Consider the following 20,318-nt stretch of genomic DNA (forward strand, 5'->3'; position numbering starts at 1 on the left):
CACCAAAGGCCATAACCGTTGCCGGAAACTTCATTTTCATCACTCTGTGTACGTCCCTGTTATTTGTGGCAATCCAGCGATGTATTTTGAGGGTGCTGGCAATGGTCCTGTTATCATAACTTGGATTGGTAGAGAGCATGAGTTGTACAGCAGCGCATCTCCGATCTCGCTCGTTAAACATTGTGTCACTTTCAGACATGATGGAAGACTCCTATCGCTGGCGGACTTGAAGATGGTCTGCAACAACGAAAGAAAACCAGTTTTCATCAAACAGAGATGGAATCATGTCGTCTTTTCTAGGACGCCAATTTTATCATTCTTGTTTCTGAAATTTTGAGATGAGAATCGAGAATTTGTATAACTTGAATTCACGAGGTTGTAGGTTCAATGCTCAGTATGGGCAATACAAAGAATGCACTTTTTAATTACCTAAGACTTCTAACCAGTCATCGCTGATGGAATGAGAACATGCTACCTCCGTGAATTAGAGGGTTCTGTTCAAGATTCCCTACAGATTCCAGAATTTAACAAGATATACTTGAGGAAGTGTTAGATGTTACATCGGCCGCAACGTTGTGAAAATAAGTCACTCGAGATGAGAACAGTAGTCTTAATAATCCAAATAATAAAAAATTTCCTTTTTATTCGCAGATTCTTGGTTGAAAACCTGATAACCAACCACTACAGTGACCCTAGGACAGTGGAAGTAAGAAAATAACCAGCTTCGCAATGAGTGCCACTGAAAGTGTTCCTACTTTGGGAGATGTCGAACAATTTGTTGAAGTGAAGAAAGATTACAAGACAGAAGATGGTGCCAAAAATGCCCGGGGATCGTTTTCCTGCAAAAAATGCCTAACCAGTTTAGACTGCCTCACGACATCAAAGAATCCATTGCCTGAAAATCCGACGATCCCTCAGAGAATAAAATACGCTTTTTTGTGTCCTCCACATGGAATTATCGGCTCTTATGTAACAGTTCTTTTAATTTTTGCTATTCTTTATGCCGTTTTATTATCGTTGCTTGGAGAAATGGCGCTTCCACGTTCGAACATTTTTGGTTTATGGGTTCTATTCATTTGCTGTGTTATTGGTGGTTATTTTGTTGAGTTTTTTAGGTTACCACCACTTCTTGGTAAGTTAAAACTTTTTTTTTTTTTTTCACTTTTGTTACTTTTGTTTTTCTTTCTTTTTCTTTCCTTCTTTTCTTTCCTTTTTTCTGTTTCTTTCCTTTTCTTTCCTTTTTTCTTTCCTTTTCTTTCCTTTTTTCTTTTTCTTTCCTTTTCTTTCCTTTTTTCTTTTTCTTTCCTTTTCTTTCCTTTTTTCTTTTTCTTTCCTTTTTTCTGTTTCTTTCCCTCTTTTCTTTCCTTTTTCTTTTCTTTTTTCTGTTTCTTTCCCTCTTTTCTTTCCTTTTTCTTTTCTTTTTTCTTTTCTTTCCTTTTTTCTTTCCTTTTTCTTTTCTTTCCTTTTTCTTTCCTTTTTCTTTTCTTTCCTTTTTCTTTTCTTTTTTTTCTTTCCTTTTTTTTCTTTCCTTTTTTTTTTCCTTTTTTCTTTTCTTTCCTTTTTTCTTTTCTTTCCTTTTTTCTTTTCTTTCCTTTTTTCTTTTCTTTCCTTTTTTCTTTTCTTTCCTTTTTTCTTTTCTTTCCTTTTTTCTTTTTTTTTCTTTTTTCTTTTTTTTTCTTTTTCCTTTCTTTTTCCTTTTTCCTTTCTTTTTCCTTTTTCCTTTCTTTTTCCTTTCTTTTTCCTTTTTTCCTTTCTTTTTCCTTTTTTCCTTTCTTTTTCCTTTTCCTTTTTTCTGTTTTCCTTTTCTTTTTTCCTTTTCTTTTTTCCTTTTCTTTTTTCCTTTTCTGTTTTTCTTTTTCCTTTTTTCTTTTACGTTTTTCTTTTTCCTTTTTTCTTTGACGTTTTTCTTTTTCCTTTTTTCTTTTACGTTTTTCTTTTTCCTTTTTTCTTTTACGTTTTTCTTTTTCCTTTTTTCTTTTACGTTTTTCTTTTTCCTTTTTTCTTTTACGTTTTTCTTTTTCCTTTTTTTTCTTTCTTTCATTTCAATTTTCTTTTTTCTTTTTTTTATTTTGTTACTTTTGTTCATTTTTGGTTCATTTCGTTTTCCTCTCTTTTTTTTTTTTTCTCACTTTTGTTGGTTCCCCGATTTATCGGAGAGGGACCTGTGTTTTCAGTGGCGTCCATCCGTTAGTCTGGACAATTGCCAGATAACCGTCTATTAGTTTTTCCTGAAATTTTGCCACAGATTGTATTTCATCAAATAGATGTGCACAGTAAAAAAAAGTTATTTTGCAAAAATTCCCCGTTGCATTCCCAGGGGCTCAAGAGGTCAAAAATGCCCAAAAATGATCCGTTTTGCCCCATAACTTTTGATCCATGCATTAGATTTTTCTGAAACTTTGTCAAAATATGGAGCCCATTCTTTTTAATATAAATCCAGTATGGGCGATCCTGGCAAAATTCTGGTTCGTGTCCCCATGGACATTCAGTGCTAAAAATGCCCCTTTTTGTGACTCTTTTTTCATATTTCTCAACAAAAACCTTATATATCTGAATATATAGTGTTTTTCCATGGTGATCAACTCAAATATACATGTGTTAAGGCCTGCACTATTATCCATTCTGGGATTCGATGTCCCAAGGGGCTCAAAAGAGGTAAAAAATACTCCAAATTAGTCAAAAATTACACTTTTTGCCTCATAGTGTTTGATCCATCCATTAGATTTTCTTGAAACTTGGCCCAAATGTTTTGTGGCGGCATCTCGCATGCAACACCAGAGGGGGACCACGCATGCACAGCTTGTGATCTTTTTTCATTTGTTTTCATTTTTTTTTTTTTTTTTTCTTTCCCTTTTTCTTTTCTATTTTGTTACTTTTGTTCACTTTTGGTTTTTTTCCTTTTCCCCTTTTTCCTTTTCCCCTTTTTTTGCTTTTCGTTTCTTTCCCTTTTTTCTTTTTTACTTTTTCCCTTTTTTCTTACTCCTTTTTTCTTTTCCTATTTTCCTTTTTTCCTTTTCTTTTTACCCTTTTACATTTTCCTCGTTTCCTCCTTTGTTCCTTTTTTCTCCCTCTTTTCCTTTCCCCCTTTTCCTCTTTTGCCTTTTTCCCTTTTTTCCCTAAAAATAATAAAAATGACTCATCATAAGGCACTGATTTTTTTTTTTTTTAAGAATGCATGACTATTTAAATTCAAGTTTGATGTAAACAAATCCTTTTGAGTTGTCCTTTTAAATAAATCCTACCAATTTCTACCATTACTGATCATGACAGTGTTGTCTAACCAGACACCTGATACTCATTAACTCTTATCCTTGAGTAGCCTTTAGGCCTTGATAAATGGTAATCCCTTCATAAACAAAAAAATAGAAAGGATTTGTATGCATGACTTTCTGTGGAACTTTTTATCAAATTATGTAATTTTCTGTTAGTAGAAAAAAAAAATCTAAAACTGAAACCCTAACTGTAATTTTGGTTGATGTTTAATTCTTGTAGGTATGCTTATTGTTGGGATCCTTCTGAAGAATGTTCCATACGTTAATGTCGGTCGCGATATTAATCCAAACTGGTCAGGTATTCTCAGGTAAGTTGCACAAACAGATTTTTTTAGCTTTATTTATTTATTTATTTTTTTAAACTACACATGGCTTCATCTCTTTTGGTAATTAGTTTGCTTCCATCGCAGGAAGATGTGGAAGTGTTGCCAGAGCACAAGTAGGATGTAATGCTAACAGGCAAGATCAAAGTGTAGTATCTGTTCTTCCAGATGCTGCACTTCAATTTTTGTTCTGTCAGGGGAGGAGAAATCCTTCACGACTGAGACAATTTTTATTTTTGTTCCTTTTCTCCATGTTAAAAAACGACCCTGGTGTCTAACTCTGTCCCGTGGGGAGGCATTGTAAATAGGAACAGGAATTATCAAAAGCCTCCAGTTTGCGAAGATCAGCAGCTCTTATCAGCCAGGACTTATAATCTTTGCAGATTGAACGGAACCTTTTATTTAATCCACACGGGTATCAAACTCTCATTCCATCAGCCATGACAGGGAAGAAGTTATAAGTATTTTTACATTTGAGACAATACGTGCACATTTAACATGTGTTTTACGGTAATCAGAAAAAAATAGCAAGTTTATAGTTAAATATTTAGAGATATATCACTTATTATTATCTATATAAAAAAAAATGCCCTCTTTTAACTATTTTGTACTTCCAAATGGAAGAATGTAGGCTATTATGAAGGGAGATAACTCCAAAGTTTTTCTGAGCCAAAACAAAAGTAATCTTCAGACGATACGCTATGTAATATAATGAATAAAATTTTTTAATCTTTTTTTTTTTTTTTCTTTGCAGGAATACTGCCCTAACAGTAATTCTCATTCGGGCTGGTTTGGGACTCGATCCAATGGTCCTCAAGAAATTGTCCTTCGCAGTCATCCGATTAGCTTTTTCACCTTGCCTTATTGAGACGCTAGTGGCTACCATTGTTTCTCATTTCTTACTTGGTCTCCCATGGATCTGGGGAATCATGCTTGGGTATGTATGTCCGTCTTTGTCTTGTATAGAAAGAGTTTTTTACCTTTATTTTTTAACATTAAGTAAATACTTAAAACTGTTCAGCGGCCTGTGTTGGTAAAAAGCGTTCTGTTCAAAATTCCGTACAAGTTCAACAATGTAATTCTCAGTGTTAGATGAGATACACCTACAGAAGGTTGGAGGTTATATCTGCCGAAATGTGAAAATTCTCAAGATAACAGTAATCCAAACAATTCAAATAGGAATTTTCAATCCTTATCTCAAAAATTCAGAAACATATTATATATCTCCATATATAATAATTTGATTGTCGAAATTTCTCTCTAGATCAAAGTACACTAGGTTTGCTCCAACAGATGCCACATACAAATTCATGTCTAGACTATTAGCCACTATATTATGTAACTTTTGAATGCCATCTTACACACATTTATTCGTTATAGTAAAATCCTACATTACATCCTAGGAGCAACATCATCACAGTCACAGCCGTCAATAGTGGAAGTAGTTGCTTTTTTCCTCTCTAAATAAAAAGTACTCTTACTGCTCCCAGTAACATTGGGGGCTATTCTTCATTTTGAACAGATATGGGGTTGCACCCTTATTATCTAATAAATCATATATACTTGTATACATAACATAATCTTTCCATTTCCCCGAATCCAAAAATAATTTCTCCCTACATACATTCCACCAAATCCCATTGGTTGAGAACTGACTATTCGTTCATTCCAGAATTTAAATCTTCCACCACAAACGCTTCGTAGATTTACAAACATGGCTTCCGTCTATACAAGAGGCAATCTTTATAAATAAAATACCACCGGGTGATGCCAGTTAATGGGTCCTACTATTATATCATATATTTTCTAAAATATGATATTCTTATTTTTGAGATCAGGATTGATAATTCATACTTGGATTGTTCAGACTACAGTTCTAGTCTTGAGTTATTTTTCTGCAACCTAGATTTGCTGAGCGCAGGTGGAGATGTTTTTGTGATGACCACTAGTTTCTACTATTACTTCCTCTTTATATCAGTAAAAAAAAAAAAAATGGATGCAGCTTACAAAAAAGCAGCCAGTTTAAACATTTTTGCTTTATTAAAAATAGATTATTATTGAGACTAGCAGAACCCACGGAAATTTCACGGGAATGAGAAATATATTTAATCAACAAATATATTTTGCAAAAAGCTGATTTTTTTTTTTTTTTTTTTTTTGGATAGTGCAAAAAATTAATTTTTTGGAAAGAAAAAAAAATACTATTTTTGAAGGTGAAACTGCTTCAAAAAACGCCAAATTAGCTAAATTTGGAGAAAAAAAAAAAGAAGACTAATCTGACAATCCTGGATCAGAATATGAGAGTGACCTCCCTTTAATCCAACCTCGTTTTCAAATATCTAATTAAGTAGCCTGGGTGCCCAACGTTGGCTGGGTGTTTGGAGGGGTGTGTTGAGCAAAACAAATGTGGTAGTAGACAGGCAGGCTCAAACCCGTACTGTGAAGGAAGAAAAGAACATGAAAAAAAGAAGTGATGTCTTTGCTGTTGTGCCCATCGCCAAACCGAAAGTGACAAAGGTTTAAATCAATCGAAAAGAAAAGATGACTATCGAAAATATTGGTGAAAAAAACGACCCCTCCTTGTAGAAAAGTGCCCAGTTGACAGTGAAGGAAGTAATGTTTTTAGCCAATTTTTTGATATTTGTCATCCGAAGGGTCAAGTTTCAAAACAATACCGATCTTGTGAAAATCCATCATCTGTCGAAAGTTTTAGGCAGACATACATACATACAGACAGGTGAGATTTATATAATAGATGAAAGTGTAAGTTATAGATGAAGAAAAGAACAAGCAGGATATTATATAGATGAGAACAATTTGAATTGTACGCCAAGCGTTATTAAATAAATTTTTAGTTTAATTGTTAATAACGAAATTAAAATTTTAGTTTGAACTTTTAAATGTGTAAATTATAAACATACAGATTCCCATTTCAAGAGCGATTACTTTATAGATAAGATAAAAGAAGCTTGGATCTTATCCAGAATTCACCGGATATTAAATAAAAAATATAGAAAAATTTGTAGGATTTATGTATCTGTGATAAACAAACATATCATATTCCAAATATCACATAAATTGATCAAATAGTTTTACTTTTAATGAGAAAATCAAATTTTATGAGTATCCGCGGAGCAACTGTTTTGTCCACCATTTTGGAATCAATCTCAAGAAACAAATGTGCATAACTCAACAGTCATTAAAACTTGCAAGATTTTTTAATGTGATGCCTATGAATTTCTTTAAAATTGATTTTCTCTGTAAAAATAAAAGGTGCTTGTATACATTGTTTATTTTTTTCAAACCAACACATTTCAGTAATTTTTTGAATTTATACTTATGTCACCATGATACGCAAAGTACATAATGTTTTCCATTATGTACTTTGCGTAAAAAATTACAAGAAATTGATCCAGTAGATGATGTGCTAGAAGTATTTTAAATTTAAAAAAAAAAAAAAAAAAAAATCAGCAACAATTACATTCCAAGGTATCATCTTTAGAGATGGCAGACTCTTAATTTAACTTGGCCTTCGGGACAAGATCAAAGTGTAGTATCTGTTCTCTCAGTTACTAAACTTGACCCACCACCGGGCTTTCGGGCTAGGTTAAGGTGTTTTTTCTTACTAACTTTTGTTAGCAAGGACCGACCCACTCCTTTGGGGAGTCAGGACCTAGAGGACCGACTCCACATTTGTGGGAGCTTGGACCCGGAAACCGATCCCCTCTTTTGGGAGACTGGAATCTCGGGACCAACACCACTATCGCTGGTAGTTGAGACCTTCTTTTTTCATTTGTTGTTTTTGCATGTTGTTTTTTTTCTTCGTTTCGGTCTCACTTCTCGAGACTGGGATGGTCTAATTTCTCAACACTTAATTGCCTGAGCAGCACTCTGACCTGCCAGGCCCAAACTTTGTCTATCTTCGCTGCTCTCCCAGTGGATCGAGCAGACAGGGTTCTCTTTCTCGCTTCCGTTGGGGTAAGTTAGTGGGTAGGGTGACGTGGGGTAGGGCGGGTGCTTCGTTTCTGCTCCCCTCTGTGGGCAGGGATGCCTATCCCCTCTCTCTCTTAATTGCGACGCGGCACTCTGACCCGCTAGCACCCACTGCGTCTTTCTTCTCTGCTCTCCCCCCTCGCGGGGGGATCCGAGCTGCTAACCCGACATCCCCGTGAGGGGAAGTCAAAAACTCTAATTTCTTCAAAGTCCGCTCCTCCCCCTCCTCCCCCTCCATTCCCCTGGGTTTTCTTTTCCCCCACTACACTTTGGTCCGCGCCAGCGGCCAGTGCAACCGCCACGATGCCAGGCAGGAGGGGTACGTCACCCCAAATGCGCAGCATCTCAACTGCGAACGACTCCCTATGTGAGGGAGCTGATGCATCTCCCGGCGAGACGGCGCCAGGAAACAAGGTAGGGCCCCGGCGCGCGGCGACCTTGGAAGAAAGCGGGAGGGTAGGGCCGCAGCCCGCGGCGACCCCCCAAAAAGCAACCGCTCCCCACGAGGGCAACCCAGCAGAAAAAGCTGCCGTTAAGTCACTAGCTGGGGAAAGTGCAGAACCCAGCCAACCAGCTGCACCCCAGGACGGCAGAACCAAGGGAGGAAGACCGGGGAACCCATCCCCCGCTCCCCCAAAGGGCGACTCCCCAACAGAAAAGGAGGAAATCAGCACCGCGGACCAAACCGAGGCGCTGGATGAAGACGTAATAGCCTCCATCTGCTCACTATTCGGCGGGGAAGACAGTGATTGGCCCCCCAACACTCCCCAAGAGGACCAAATACGGAAAAGGGGTGACTCTCCGGCCAGTGGTAACAAAAGCAAGCTGGAAGGAGAGACACCCTTGACAGTACCCACCAAGGCTCCAGCTGGAAACACGGCACCAGAAGGGGAGACACCTCCATCCCCCAAGGGGATAGCCACCCAGCAAAGGAAGAAAATAAGAAAGGGGAGCGGCCCGGAAAGCAAACCAAGCCAGGACGAAATAACGCCAAAGACACAATGGCCTACTTTGCCTGGTAACGGCCCAGTTCCGAAACCAAAAATGCCCATAACAAGAGAGAGCCCCACAACACCAGCTACGCCCCCCAACCCGAGTCCAGCTGACACCCACCAGGATGGAGGACCGGCATGGGGCCCCAAAGAGCAGCAAGGGAAGTTGACGCCCGAAGACTACAGAGCACTCTTCGACTCCACTTACAAGGAGTATACCCAGGGGAACAACATCCAACCCCTCCCGGGTCAAGTGGAAGTTCTGGAGAAAAGAGTGCTCTCTCTGATAACTTCAGACACCAAGACAAGGGGTCTGACGGGCGTCAACAAGGACACCATGATGAACGTGTTGCTGGAGCAGAACATTCCCGCCAACTACATCTGTAGAAGGAGTTACGCACAGTGGGATGTTCTGCTCCCCACCTCCGAAGATGCAGTCAGGCTGTCCAGGACCTGCCATCAGAGCAGGAACATAAAGCTCCAACCCATCTATATGAACAAGAGGAGAGCAAATGTTTCTGCTCTAAACGTCCCCTGCTATATGGAGGCCAAACAACTGGGGGCTATCCTAAGCCAGTATGGGGACGTAGAGGAAGTCACCCCGGTCCGCGGATTAAGAAACATCATGACCGGGGACTACAAAGTACAGATGGTCCTGGACAAGGCTGGATTCTACGCCATCCCAGCCACACTCAAGTTCGGAGAGTGGACACTCTCCCTTATAGTGGAAGGGAGGAGGCCTCATTGCTGGCTGTGCACACAACAAGGGCATATGGCGAAGGACTGTCCAAAGAGGAATGGAGGAAAGAAGCCCACAAAAGCGGCGGGAACAAGCGTGACAACAAATCAAGCCGCTGCTCCCGCGCCGGCCGCAAATCCTCCAGAGGCACCGACAGGCTGGGTGACGGTCGTAAAGAAAGGCAAGATCAACCAACAGCCATCCTTGCAGACAGTCACCCAAGACCAAGAACAACCGAAGAGCGAGACGGAGAAAATGGACACACAGACACCCTCCTCCTCAAACAAGAGGAAACTACCAGAATCTGAGGAGGAGGCCGCGTCAGAGGCAGAGGAAGAGACAACAACAGTCTCTATGGCCCTGAGCGCAACAGAGATCAGGAGGGCCAGGAGGAGGAAAAGCCGCAAGACACGCGCAAACCCTCCTACCCCCACTGAGACTGAGAAGGACTCCCTCGCAACAACAACACAGGATGAGCCCCCTGTGATCCCAACACCCCAGCAACCCGAACAACCTTCCCCCTCTCCTATAAAGGCCCCAAGAAACTCTTCCCGCCCCTCATCCCGTGACAGGAGCCAAAAAGAAGAAAACGAGCAGGCTACCCCCTCCCCAAGCGCTCAGCCTCCCCATCAACCAAAAGAGGTCCCCTCCTCCACTCCCAAAGTCCGCACTGAACGGACCAAAAAGCTCCCCTTCCTGCCAGGAAGCAGGATTTGTGAAACAGACCCTCTCCAACCGGCTCCGGACCTTAAAGGACAACAGAAGGTCCGGTACAATAAACTCAAAAACTTTGAAAAAGTCGGTGGAGACCTAGTAACAGACCCCACTAAATTCAAGGACGCTCCCTTGTTGACCACTTTCGTTAGGGTCAACAAGGACGGTAGGACTGGAGGAATGTGGGCAATGATTAAGGCAGCGAAGAATGCGATCCCAGGCCAGCAGCTGGTGGATAGGGACCATCCTTCACTGACCAACATTTTCTTTAAATGTGAGGGTAGAATCCCCATGTATGTACATCCATCGCTATACAGGGCACTCAAACTAACCTTCCCCCTGGACGTGGGGGGCGTGGCCAAGGATGGATCACCTTCATCGGATTTACTTACCGGCAGCCTTGGCCAGGCCTGCCATGTCCTCACTGCCCAGGATTTCAGACCCGTCTGTGACAGTGCTTGAGGTAAGTGATCATGTCTTTGAACTTGGCTACATTGAATGTGAGGGGCATCAGGTGTCGAAGCAAGGCCTCGCGCGTTGTGAGAGACTTGGTGTCCCTCAAGGTAGATATTGCCGCTATCCAGGAGACCCACTTTGTTTGTGACGGGGATTGTCAGGTGCTGGTAAACGATTATGATGTCTACTCAGCATATGGCAATACCTATAGTCGTGGAATCTCCTTGCTAGTGAGTCGCACCCTGTCAGCGTCGGTGAATGTTGTTCACGCAGGCGAGGACGGGCGGGCGCTTGTTGTTGATGTTGCTGTTAATTGTAGTGTTTTTCGGATTGTTGCTGTTTATGCTCCCAATGCTGCTGTAGAGAGGGCAACCTTTTTTCGACGGTTGGAGGGCTTCTTAGTGGATCCGGAACGGTTAGTTTTAATGGGGGATTGGAATGCAATCCTTGATCCCAAAATAGATAAGGTCGGGGGGACTAGCGGGTCGGCGTGGTGTGACAGCAGTCTGTCTGACCTGATGGCCTCGTGCGATCTCATCGACAGATTTCGTCTGGATCATCCGGGGCGGGAGATGTGGACGTGGCATCCTGTAGTGCCTTCCCATCCAAGCACTTACTTGGATCGGATGTTAGTTAGAAGAGGCGATGTAGACTTCCTATCTTGCCCCACGTTCCACTTGCTAGGACACTCGGACCATAAACTTGTTATGGCCCGTTTGAGCTTAAGTGCTAGGCCTAAACTGGCCGGATACTGGAAGTTCAACAGCACCTTGTTGGAGCTGGAGGACTACCGGTTGAAGGTCACTGAGCTAATTCAGCGGGCTTTAGTGGGGGCGGTTACAGGGAGTAAGTGGTGGGTTAGTCTCAAGGCCAAAATTAGGCGCTTCTCTGTCCAGTATAGCCAACGCCTCGCGATAGATAAGGCTAAGGCAAAGAAGCGTTTAGAGGATAAGCTGACCCGGGCGGTGGAGGGGGGGGACCCCCTAGAGTTGGCACTAGCTAAACAAGATCTCAACCGCTTGGCTAGCGAGCGGTATGAAGGTCAAGTAGTTAGGGCTAGGTTAAACAAAGTTTCTAACGAGGCTGTGAATGTTGACGCTGTTGAGCGTAAGGCTGCTTTAAGGCGCGGTTCGGATGGGTACATTCGTAAAGTACATAACCTGGAAGGACACCCCTTAGTATCGACTCGGGAGATCTGCGAGGGGTTTCGGGAGCATCTATCGGTGCGCTTCACCCAACTACCCGGACTCAGGGTTGATGAGTTTGGCAGCTATTTGGCTGACTCGCCCCGCCTCACGGCGGCTCGGGCGGCTAGCTGTGATGGTCTTATTACTGAACATGAGGTCATTACTGCGTTGAAGCAGGTCGGCTATAACAAATCCCCGGGGCTTGATGGTTTACCCTACGAGTTTTACTTGAGGCTGTCGCCCATGTTGGTCCCTATTCTGAAGGATATGTTCAACCATTGGTTTGCCCAGGGTTCCATCCCTGGACAGGTGACCAAGGGTGTGATCACATTGCTGAGGAAAGGTCAACGGCATGGTGGGAGGGAAAACTTTGATGATTTTAGGCCCTTGACTCTGCTAAACACAGAGTTAAAGATTTTGGCAAAGATTCTTGCGAATCGCTTGCAGGTTGTCATCACTGACTTGATCGAACCGGACCAGACTTATGCTGTGAAGGGGAGATCGATTCAAGACAATTTGCACTTGATACGCTCGATCATAGAGGGGACAGAAGACGACGCCGAAGCCGCGCTGATCAGTTTGGATCAGTCCAAGGCATTCGATAGGGTCGACCATCGGTTCCTAGGATCTGTGCTAGAGGCCGCCGGATTTAATCCGGACTTCCGCAAGTGGATCTTTGTTCTGTATGACAGGCCGACGGTAGCGGTGCAGATCAACGGTAAGCTGTCGGAGTCATTCGCTGTCTCTCGGTCGGTGCGACAGGGTTGTCCGCTGTCGCCTCTGTTGTATGTCCTGGCGTTGGAACCCCTCCTTCGCAAGTTAAGGGACGAGGCGGCTACACCAGTCCTGCGCGGAATAGCTCTCCCTGGAGGCACACGAGCCAGGGTTTCCGCGTTCGCCGATGACGTCACCGTGTTCGTGTCTTGCCTCACGGACGTTCAAGCGGTGGTCGAGGCGCTCGCTCGATACGAAGAAGTAACAGGGGCCATCTTCAACCGTAGCAAGTCTGTTGGCCTGCGGTTGGGGGCCTGGACCGGGGTAAACTCGCTTCCAGGTATTTTCAGCTGGACCGATGGACCGGTCCGCATTCTCGGTGTCTGGTTTGGACCGGGACTTCAGCTGGAAAAGAATTGGTCGGAAGTACAGTCTAAGGTCAAATCGTCAGTAAAGACTTGGATTGGAAGGAAATTGTCCTTGAAGGGTCGGGCGGAGGCGTGTGCTACATACGTCTTTCCGCTCATCCTTTACCGTTTGTCTGTACTTCCTCTCCCTGCAGAACGACTAACCCGCTTACAAGGGCGCCTCGATTCACTTTTGTGGAACGAGGGTAAGCATTATGTCTGCAGAGAGGTCTGTGTTCAAAATCCGAGCGAGGGAGGCCTGGGTCAGCCCAGTCTCTTGTGTCATAGAAACGCCGAGAGATTGGCTTTCCTGGGTCGTTCGCTTGAAGGAGACGCTCCTTGGGTCCCTGTGGTTGAGAACTCGTTTCCCAATCTCAAACCCAACCCTTCGGTAGAAGGTCGTCGTAGACCGAAAGGGGAGTCCAAGTTCTTCTCCGAATGCCGAACCGCTCTTAGAGCTTTGCCGGGGACCAATGTCCTCGATCAGCCAAGGAAGAAACTGTATCGGGATTTAGTGGAGGGGACCGCGAAGGATCCACTTTGTAGGCGGATGGGATGGTCGATGGAGGTTGTCCGTTCTCAATGGCGTTGGGCGCCGGGACGGGAGATTCTGAATAACTCGGAATTCTCCCTGACTTGGCGACTGGTCCGAAATGCGCTGCCCCTCTTCGACGTACTTTTCCGGTATAAAGAACATACCAGCCGCTTCTGTCCGTGCTGTGACGAACGCGAGCCCGAAACAATCGAGCACGCATTTTTTAGTTGCAGCCGGATACAGCCCCTATTAAGGTACGTCGAGGGGGTAACAGCTCGCATCGATGCCGAGTGTCTGCTCGATCTCGACGTAGGAACTTTTGTGTACAACATGGAGCCGCCGTTCCCCAGGGAGGAAAGTTTGGTTTTCCTGGCGATCCTAGCAGTAGCGCGCATGACCATTTGGATCGCGCGCCTCAAGTTGGTCCACGAAGGGACATCTGTTCCTGATCGGGATCTGATCGTTTACTTTAAACATTTGCTTAAAGTAAAGATCAGATGCGATTGGAAGAGGTTGCCTAGAGTGGAATTTGACAAGAGGTGGGTGCACAGCACTAGTTTGTGCATCCGTCGAGGAGCCAAGTTTCAATACGTGTTCCCTCCTTAGGCATGGCATGGGCGGTGCTGGGTCCTACGGAACCCATCCCGCCTAGGTTAGCATTATAAGTTCAGTAAAGTAACTCTTGACTGGTGGTACAAATGAGATCCTGTTCCTGATTTTATTTTTTGGTATTAGAGAACCTCTGAGTCTGCCCAACCCCCCCTGCTCCTCATCTTTATTTTCTGATGCTCCCGGTCATCCCCCTACTCAGAGGTCACCTTCCTACCCCCTCCATCCGTTGCTTTATTTTCTCCCACCTCCATTAAGGCGACTTCCCCAAACCCCATTAGGGATGCTCTGCTTGTTTTCGGTTCCCCGGAAAACAGTGGGGGGTCTAGCCACATAGAATAGTACAGGGGGGTCTTACTAACAACACATTAGTAGTTTTTTCCTTATTTTTGAAATGAACATTTTCATTAGTTTTTTCCCACTCCACGAACATTTTATGCCAATTAATTCAAGAACTCTTTCTAATGAAATCGAACTTTATTTTCTCACACATACACACACACACAAAAAAAAAAAAAAAAAAAAATGCACACACAACATACAGAAATGAATATACAAATTGTACATAGTTAAATTTTACATTGAACGCTGGGGTTATTAGTTAGATTAGGATCCACAGAGTGATTGAGGTATTTTGGTAAATGTTGCCAGTCAAGAGTAAGACTTCAAAGTCTCATCTGTTACATAGTCAAAAAGACCCTGTACCCTCCCCCTCCCAATTTCTTGTAGGGCCTTGTGCCTAATTTTGTTGAATTGAATTTTTTGTACGTTTTTTTATGTTCAATTTTTTCTTTCTCAATAAAATATATAAACAAGATCAAAGTGTAGTATCTGTTCCGACAGATACTGCAAGCTATGACTAGCTATGACTAGCAAAGACCAGATGTGGGGGCAACCCCACATGCCTGACCTTTAACCAGCTCCCATTTCCCACCTCTCGGGAGCTGGTCCCCTTTTTCCCTTCCCCCTCCCTTCACGCCTCACATTAAAAATCGGCCTTGTGCCTAATTTGCTCAGTGGGGGAGCAAATAAATACCATCTGTTCCGACAGATACTGCAAGCAAAGACCATATGTGGGGGTAACTTCACATATCAGACCTTGGTCAATGTAAGGGCAACCCTTCATACCAATTGTCACTATCCAGCTCCCATTTCCCACCCATCGGGAGCTGGTCCCCTTTTCCCTCCCCCTTCCTTCTCTCTCCACATTAAAAAATGGCCTTGTGTCTAATTTGCTCAGTGGGGAAGCAAATAAATACATACTTCAAGCAAAGACCATATGTGGGGGCGACCTCACATATAAGACCTTGGTCAATGTAGGGGCAACCCTTCATACCAATTGTCACTATCCAGCTCCCCTATTCCCCGGGGAGTTGGTCCCCATTTCCCCTTTACTCCTCACTTTAAAAATCGGCCTTGTGCCTAATTTGTTCAGTGAGGGAGCAAATAAATACCTCAAAGTGTAGTATCTGTTCTTCAGATGCTGCACTTCAATTTCTTGTTCTCTGTTAGTGGAGGAGAAATCCTTCACGACTGAGACAATTTTTATTTTTGTTCCTTTTCTCCATGTTAAAAAAACGACCCTGGTGTCTAACTCTGTCCCGTGGGGAGGCATTGTAAATAGGGACTCTTAATTTAATTCAACGGTTATCTCCCTTGTTTCTCATACAACTCTTCTACATTAAAACATACGATAAAACAATCATTTGATAAATTCTACTTGTATTGTAATTATCTTTCTACTGGATTATTTTTCGGAATTTACATAGTGTTTTCACCTGAAATGAGTTGGTTTAAAAGATCACCAAATAAAACTACTTGATCAATTTGTGATTTTTGAGGAATATGATATTGATATTTTAGTTTTGTCACAGATACAGATTTCTTGGTGTAAATTAACTATGTGACGGGACACCGGACGATGCCGGGTGTCCCGTTCAGCTAGGTGAAGATAAGAATGCTTATGGCCGGGGAGGGGGGGGGCGTGCTGATACTGTGTCAAAGATTAAGACGGGCGTTTATGAGATGTTCGGGAGACATGATATCTGTTTTAATGGCGGAAAAAAAGGAGATTATTTTTCTAGTTGGATCTGGTGAGAATGAGTTTTAACTAACGTAATTGATTCGGACAGTCTCGAGAATTGGGTTCCAAAATGTCTGCTCGGAGTCGGGGACCCACGGTGTTTTAACTCAGAGACCACCAAGCTAGTTTGACAGATATGTTCACAAAACAATAGAGAAAAGGAAAAGAATAAGAAAATAGAGGGATAGAAAAAGAAATTCACAAGAGAAGAAAGAGGGGGGGAATAGAAGATAATGGAGAAAAGGAAGGAAGATGCTTTTGATATAAACAACGATCGCCTACTCGAAAAAGATATAGAAGGGTTTTGGCAGTCTTTGGCTAGCGAGCGAAGCGTACACATCGGCTCTCGCCCCGCCTGGGGTGAGAGGCAGGGGCAGAAATCTCAATAAGGACTAACTTGAAAAGATCTTGTTCTTAGCTAGAGAATTAACCTGATATCTCAAGTATACAACCTGCATCACGAAGTGCGGATAACGAAAACACGACTTTAAACAAATGTAGAATGATTGCAAATAATTATTTTATTTGGTTTAAACGAAAATGACCTCAGAGTTTTTTCTTTGTTTTTCGATTGCCGGCATAAGTGAAGATGCAGTTTATTTCAGGTATGCCCTGACGCCAGACGACGAAGACACATACACAAAACCAGAGTGACGGCCGAAGAGAACAATGTTGCCACACGGACTTGGGGTCATGCACGTTTAACGTGCCTTGAGCAGCGGAGGTATGGTTTCCAGTGACCAGTGCGAGTCTGGTCACGCTGGAGGGGTCCACCACTAGACGACGCAGGCCCGGGACATCGTTCCCGTTACAACTATAGTGTGTCTTCGAAAAAATGCATTTCAGAGAAAAACACTTATGTACTTACGTATTATGCTTAAATTAGAATAAATTCCAATAGTTACGAAAAATGGTTAAGTAAAAAAATATAAGTAAAAACAGAATTTTTCAAAGTTGCAATTTCACTTTGAAATCAGGGAAAGATAACTGCTTTCAAGTCAGGTATCTTGTTTATGCTCGATAATACGTTTTTTTTTTTTTTCATAAATTAGTTCTAAAACGTCTTCTACTAGACAATGTTTCATAAATTTTGGAATTTATACAAATTTCGACATGACACGTAATGTTTTTCCCTGAAATGCTGTGTTCATAAATACACAATTGGATTGGACGACACACTACAGTAAAGTTGCACCCATTTTTCTTTAGTTTACTTTCTGTTTTAATTTTGCTCCGCGTTAGGTTTGTGATTGCTGCTGTCTCTCCAGCCGTTGTTGTGCCGTGTCTTTTACAACTCAAGGAATCTGGTTATGGTGTTGATAAGGGCATTCCAACTTTGGTCATAGCAGCAGCCAGCATTGATGATGTTCTTGCAATTACAGGATTTGGTGTTGTTCTTGGAATCGCTTTTGCAGAAGGTGAGGCGATTCAAATTTTTTGGTTTCATTTTATAGGACTAATCTTTTTTTCTTTTAATTTGTCAATGTTTTAGATGTAAATATTTTAATTTATAAGAATAGAGAGTCGCCAACCTGATAGGTCCTGAACTGTCATCTAGGCTGAAGTCTCTGCACCATCGATGAGATGTTGCATCTCTCTGCCTGTTCTACAAATACTTTAATGGTGAATGCTCTGACGAACTGAAACACCTCCCCGACGTAACTACCCCGACAAACCCGACAAGCTACTAAGTCTCATCCCTTTACAGTAGAGATCCCTAGGTGCAAGAAAGCCTTTTACTCCAATAGTTTCTTCCCCAGAACTGCGGGTCTTTGGAACTCCCTTCCGGGATTCTGCTTTCCCAACTGTACTGATATGCAGAAGTTCAAGTGTAATGTTAACAAACATCTTTCTACTCATCTCCCTTCATAATGACCCTGCTAATTAAGTCCCTGATAGTAGCCCCCTGCTTCAAAGTGGCACTATGCCTTGTTTGGGGTGAAAATTGGAAAAAAAAAAAAAAAAAAAAAAAAAAAAACCTTTGAGGTAAATGTTCATATTTGGATTATTCAGACTACTGTTTTCATTTTGCTGCTTATTTCTCGTAATGTTTCAGTCAACCTTCTTTAGGTGTATCTTGTTGAATTCTGGAATCTGTCAGAATTTTGAATGGAACCTTTTATTTAATCAACAGGGGTAGCTTTTTTTTTTTTTTTTTTTTTTCTTTTTTTTTTTTTACAAAGGAGTTATCACTTATCAAAGCCTGGAGGTCACTCAAGGATAAGGGTTAATGAGTGTAGAGTAGTCAATGGGAAAATGTCAGTAATCGTTATTAGTGGAAATTTGCTGCCAGTTGGAAAGCAGGAAAATAGAAGACAAATAAAAGGTTCCGTTTAAAATTCTCTGCAAATTCCATTTTTTTGTGTGTGTATGGTTTTTACCAGGAAGGGTGTGGTTTTGGATTTAGTGAATGTTGAACTTGAGATTTCGATGTGTAGGTCTTTATCTGTTGGATATTGCATGTGGGTCGTGTTGGAGTCGAATTTAATTGGGATTATGGGGGAGTAATTAGCAAGTGAGAGAGCAGATGCGATTTGTAATGCCTACAATTTATTGAGGTTTCTTGTTTTTTGTTTAAGAGTTTATCCCTATCTTTAAATTTTGTGATGAATAGTTTTTCATTTAAGCAAAGGCAAGGTGAATTTAGTGACTAGCAAGTTTGTTTAATTGGTGTTAAGTTTTTATTTGTTAGATCATTGTAGCATGCAGCAAGATAATCTGGAGAAGTTCAGAGGTTATATTAGCCAAAATGTGAGAATAACGTCCAAGATGAGAACAGTAGTCCGAATAATACAAATTATTGATCCTCATCTAAAAAAATTCCAAAACATATATTTAATTTTTGACTGTGATAAAACGTTTTTAATCTTATTTTAATACAAACTGTACTAACCCGACGATGTTGTCTGGGAGTCTTATTTTTATTTTTGCTTGCCCCTTTTTTAATTTTTAAAAACTATTATTTTTGTAAGTTAAACAATTTTTCATTTGGTCTTGTATACTCAATGCTATCAAGTATTACAAAAATTCAGTTACTCCCAACTCCCTTTCCACAAACTAAGCAGAGGAGCTTTTGGGGAATGTAGGGGTCTAACATTACAACCACTGATCATCATTTTGTAAGAAGTGCACTGTGAGATGCACAAAATATGAATAAAATAAACCTGTGAACCATAAAATATGTATAGTTACATTGAAAGTACATTCTCCTGTCTATGATGAACTCTGTGATTTGATTTGAATCATCGTCCAGGTGGTTTTAAACATGCCACATGTGATTCTTGTCAACAATATGGGACAATAAGCCTTTATCAACGTCTATATTCATTTTGCTATTTGTCCACTGGTATAATTTAAGATGATTTTGGCTGGATTTTTAAATCACATATCTAACGATTTTTTTTCTTTTTGATCATTTTTTCTGTTTTCCCAACTCTTTTCTGTTCCCCTTTTTCTGTGTTTTCACTGCTTTTTCTAGTTTTTCCTCCCTCTTTTTTTCTGGATTTTTGTTGTTTCCCTTCCTTTTTCTGTTTCCCTTCCTTTTTCTGTTTCCCTTCCTTTTTCTGTTTCCCTTCCTTTTTCTGTTTCCCTTCCTTTTTCTGTTTCCCTTCCTTTTTCTGTTTCCCTTCCCTTTTCTGTTTCCCTTCCCTTTTCTGTTTCCCTTCCCTTTTCTGTTTCCCTTCCCTTTTCTCTTTCCCTTCCCTTTTCTCTTTCCCTTCCCTTTTCTGTTTCCCTTCCCTTTTCTGTTTCCCTTCCCTTTTCTGTTTTTCTTCCCTTTTCTGTTTTTCTTCCCTTTTCTGTTTTTCTTCCCTTTTCTGTTTGTTCACTTTCTTTTTAGTTCTTACTTTCTTTTCTGTTTTTTTACATCCTTTTTTGTTTTTTACATCCTTTTTTGTTTTTTACATCCTTTTTTGTTTTGTCTTTTTTTCTGTTTTTTGTCTTTTTTTCTGTTTTTTGTCTTTTTTTCTGTTTTTTGTCTTTTTTTCTGTTTTTTGTCTTTTTTTCTGTTTTTTGTCTTTTTTTCTGTTTTTTTTTTGTCTTTTTTTCTGTTTTTTTTTTGTCTTTTTTTCTGTTTTTTTGTCTTTTTTTCTTTTTTTTGTCTTTTTTTCTTTTTTTTGTCTTTTTTCTTTTTTTTGTCTTTTTTCTTTTTTTTCTTTTTTTTCTTTTTTTTGTCTTTTTTCTGTTTTTTTCTTTTCTGTATTTTTCTTTCGTTTTTACTTCTGTTTTTTAATTTTCTTTTTTTTTTTAACTTTCTTCTGTTTTTTTTTTTTACTTTGTTTTTTTTTTACTTTTT

General features: G+C 41.2%; 1 protein-coding gene across 2 annotated transcripts in view; it reads left to right on the forward strand.

The window, feature by feature from the left end:
• The window catches only part of LOC145265516 (sodium/hydrogen exchanger 9B2-like), a 72,004-nt gene that overhangs the window by 17,390 nt on the left and 34,296 nt on the right, over positions 1–20,318 (forward strand). For both annotated transcript variants that reach the window (XM_080121428.1, XM_080121427.1), the window contains exons 2-5: positions 652–1,132; positions 3,493–3,580; positions 4,350–4,532; positions 17,267–17,442. In XM_080121428.1, coding sequence (XP_079977554.1) covers positions 730–1,132; positions 3,493–3,580; positions 4,350–4,532; positions 17,267–17,442 — 850 coding nt within the window. In that variant the 5' untranslated portion in view covers positions 652–729. The remainder of the gene's footprint in view (positions 1–651; positions 1,133–3,492; positions 3,581–4,349; positions 4,533–17,266; positions 17,443–20,318) is intronic.

This window comes from Euprymna scolopes, chromosome 40, assembly GCF_053919585.1.
Source record: "Euprymna scolopes isolate OS-2025 chromosome 40, ASM5391958v1, whole genome shotgun sequence".
NCBI classification, from domain to species: domain Eukaryota; kingdom Metazoa; phylum Mollusca; class Cephalopoda; order Sepiida; family Sepiolidae; genus Euprymna; species Euprymna scolopes.